Below are 3552 nucleotides of genomic sequence, written 5' to 3' on the forward strand. Positions count from 1 at the left end.
CATCCTTCGGTAGCAGAGAACAAAGGCTAAAAATGGATGAATGTTAACTTTAAAAAGTTGGAAAAGGAGCAACTGAAAAGACTCAAAAAAGTACAAGGAAGGAAACAAACCAACATTAATGAAATAGAAGGTGTGTATAAATGTCACAGAAGGCCCTTGGTTTTTTAAAAGACCAAGTTACAGACATCTGGCAAGATTAATGACAGAAAAAGAAGATACAAATACACAATGTTGGGGATTGAAAATAGGATGTAACCACTAAAAATATCCTGACCCAAGTTTCTTCACACCAGCACTGACTCTTCCCTCAAGGACTGTTTCTCTTCTGGCCTGTTTCATAGACTTGATTCAGCAACTGCTTTGGTTGGGGGGCTAGTCATGCAGGCTCACATGGCAGGATCCTGTCTGGCTGTCTAGACTCTTTTTTTTTTTTTTTTAAGATTTTATTTATTTGAGAGAGAGTGAGAGAGAGCATAGTGCATAAGTGGGGGAGGGGCAGAGGAAGAGGGAGAGAATCCCAAGCAGGCTCCACACCCAGTGTGGAACCTGACACGGACCTCAATCCTATGACCCTGAGATCATGACCTGAGCTGAAATCAAGAGTTGGATGCTCAACCGACTGAGCCACCCAGGTGCCCTTTGCTGTCTAGACTCTTGCCTGTGCTGGATGCTCAGACCTAAAGCATGGAACACCTCTCCCCCCGCCTCTGAATCAAGGACAGAACAAAACAGCTCTGCAGTAGTTGAAGGAATGCTACCATCTTATAGATACTGTATGGGGAAAGAATTTCAAGGATCAAAGGGCTGTGGTTTACCATGAAGCAGTGCCAACTACAAATAAGGAAATGTCGTAACCCCCAGGAAACAAAACAAGAGCACTCACTCAATGGATAAGTTGGACTTGAGATGTCCACTGCTCTTCTTTGACTTGTAAGCTAAGCACAGGAGAAGTCACCTCAGTTCCGTTTCATTGTTCCCCTTTTTGAGCCCTCCCTCCTCCCCCAAAATGTAACAGCAAGCTGACAAATTTAGTCTCCTGTGAGGTTGACATTGGCCATACCTAAACTCCCATCTTCTCTCTCTGCAGCTGGCCCTCCAGCTCTTTTCCTGCAGTACACTGACAGTGAGGTACCCCAGCTCTGCAGACTCCGTAGCCTTTTATCAAAGGCTTTGCGCACAGCTGAGGAGGAGAAGTAGAAAATCAAGGGGTTGACACAAGCATTGAGAGCACTGAGCAACACCACGCACACCCTCCAGGGTTCACTCTTTCTCTGGACAAACCCCACCACATGAGACACATTATAAGGCCCAAAGCAGACCAGGAAGTTGAAGAGGGTCACAGCGGCCAGCCCCATGGCTCTCCAGTGCTTCTGCGTTCCCACTTGGGGTCTGGAGAGCATGATATGCACAAAGCGCCTGTAGCAGAAGATGGTGACCACCATGGGGATGAAGAAGAGGACAATACACAGCTCTAGTCGCACAGGAAGCAACACGTTCAGCTGATTTGTGGTGAAGTTCTCATAGTAGACAGGGAGGCCTTTGGCATCACCCCCCACGTTGTCAGTTGGTAGGTAGTGGACGATGATCACAATGCTGCAATGTCCGAAGGACAAGAGGCAGGAGACCAGAGAGGCGATCACTCCATACACGGGCTTGCGGGACAGCTTGTACTGCACGGGGAAAGCCACTCCCAGGTAGCGCTCGATGCTGATGCCCATCAGGAGCCACGTGCTGTAGTAGATGCTGCTGTAGAAGCCGAAACCCGTGAGGGCACAGAGCAACTCGGGCAGATACCAGCGGAAGTCGTACGCAGCCTCAATTATCTTGAAGGGCAGCAGCAGCAGCAGCAGGAGGTCCGCCAGCGTCAGGCTGAGCAGGAGGATGTGGATGGGGGCAGGGTGGGGCTGGCGGACCCATCCCACGAAGGCCCGTAGCGCCAGGAGGTTGGCAGGGAGACCAGTGAGGAAATATATTATGTAGACAGAGAGAAGAACACTGTTTTGGGGATTTGGGGCCATCCTTCCTGAAGAGATGAAAGATGAAGTCAGAATCCTCTCTGACCATGGGTTTCCCAGCCCCAAACCAAGGTGAATCCATTCTCAGCTTCATTGCATCTCCCCTTCCTGCCTTACTGAGTGGTTATGGCTAATCCCTCAAACTGAGTACTTCTGCTTCCTGTATGTCATGGAGAAAGAAGGCCTCCTTGCTTCCCAACCAAATTATTTCCGGAAGGAAGGAAGGAAGGAAGAAAAGGAAAGAAGGAAGGAAAGAAGGATGAGTCTCCTAAGGATTTTGATGTCTTAGAAGCTCCCACAGGAAAAGTTTTGAGATCTCCAAGTCCCCACTAGAAAGGGCACTTTGTGAGAGCAGTGACATCCTCTGTCTTGTTCACCACTCTGTCCCTAGGACCTAGAATTGTACCTGATGCATAGTAGGTGCTCAACACTCTCTGTTGATAAATGAATGGCTATATGAACAGGGGGGAAGGAAACAGCTGCTTCATCACCAGGAGGGATTAAACCTGAGACTGTGTCTGAATTTCTCCAAATTTTGCTCAGCCTGCTTCTGGTTCCCTCCTCCCTCCCTCCCTCCCTTCCTATTTGCCTCTTTTTTCTTTCTTTTGTCCCTATAAGTCATTGGGCTTGAACACAAGACTCTCAACTTTACCCCTGAAAATGGGAATTTGGTTAGGCCTGAGGGATGAGCAGATTGAGCCCAAGGTGAGTCCCAGATGCCCAGCTTCTTGATTCCACACTGAGCCATTCCACGAAAACCTGTAGGTTGGGGCGGGGGGGCGGCGGGGCGCTGGTAATAATGGAAGGAGCCTGAGCTGGGTCAGGTCACCAGGATCCCAGCCCTGGCCATGCCTCAGCTCAGTCGTGTGACTCTGGGAAGATCTCAGCAGCAGCTTGTTTTCCTCCATACCACAGATAACTATGATTTCTCCCAAAGCACCACAATTCCCAGTCTGCTGCCTGCTAATGCTCCCTTTCTTGCTGCCTGAAGAAAGCCCATGTGTGTGAGATTTATGTTGATCAAGAGTAACTTTTTTTTTTAAAGATTTTATTTATTTATTTATTTGAGAGAGAGAGAATGAGAGACAGCATGAGAGGCAGGAGGGTCAGAGGGAGAAGCAGACTCCCTGCTGAGCAGGGATCCCGATGCGGGACTCGATCCCGGGACTCCAGGATCATGACCTGAGCCGAAGGCAGTCGCTTAACCAACTGAGACACCCAGGCGCCCAAGAGTAACTTTTAATCTTCTCTTATTTATCATTAAAAGGTAGACATTTAAAATAAAACTTGAGTCCTCAACCTGTTACTGCTAGTATATTACTGGTCACCCACCTATAAATCTCATTCCCAGATTGGAGAATCTCAGATAGAGGGCCAGGTGAACAGGGAGATTCCCATCTAGTTGGGGCTGAGCTCACCGTTGTTTTCCTGCCTCTCTTGCCTGCACCAGGCCCTCACCAGCATGATCTCACCATTGGCTTGTCCCGGCCCCTTTCCTATCTCTGTGACCTTTTGCCTCATCTCCTTGGAGAGTAAA

General features: G+C 48.8%; 1 protein-coding gene across 1 annotated transcript; it reads right to left on the reverse strand.

The window, feature by feature from the left end:
* Positions 1–924: 924 nt before the first annotated feature.
* On the reverse strand, positions 925–2018 carry LOC118022848 (free fatty acid receptor 2-like). Its single transcript, XM_035023793.1, has one exon. It carries the CDS (start codon positions 2016–2018, stop codon positions 1029–1031), a length of 990 nt encoding a protein of 329 aa, XP_034879684.1. The 3' UTR covers positions 925–1028.
* Positions 2019–3552: the final 1534 nt, after the last annotated feature.

Source organism: Mirounga leonina, unplaced genomic scaffold (genome assembly GCF_011800145.1).
Source record: "Mirounga leonina isolate KUSES-001 unplaced genomic scaffold, KU_Mleo_1.0 Mir_177, whole genome shotgun sequence".
In the NCBI taxonomy this organism is placed as follows: domain Eukaryota; kingdom Metazoa; phylum Chordata; class Mammalia; order Carnivora; family Phocidae; genus Mirounga; species Mirounga leonina.

Bases quoted from the DNA above. Each gene is read 5' to 3' on its own strand.
- LOC118022848 (XM_035023793.1), bottom strand. From the start codon at position 2,018: ATGGCCCCAAATCCCCAAAACAGTGTTCTTCTCTCTGTCTACATAATA.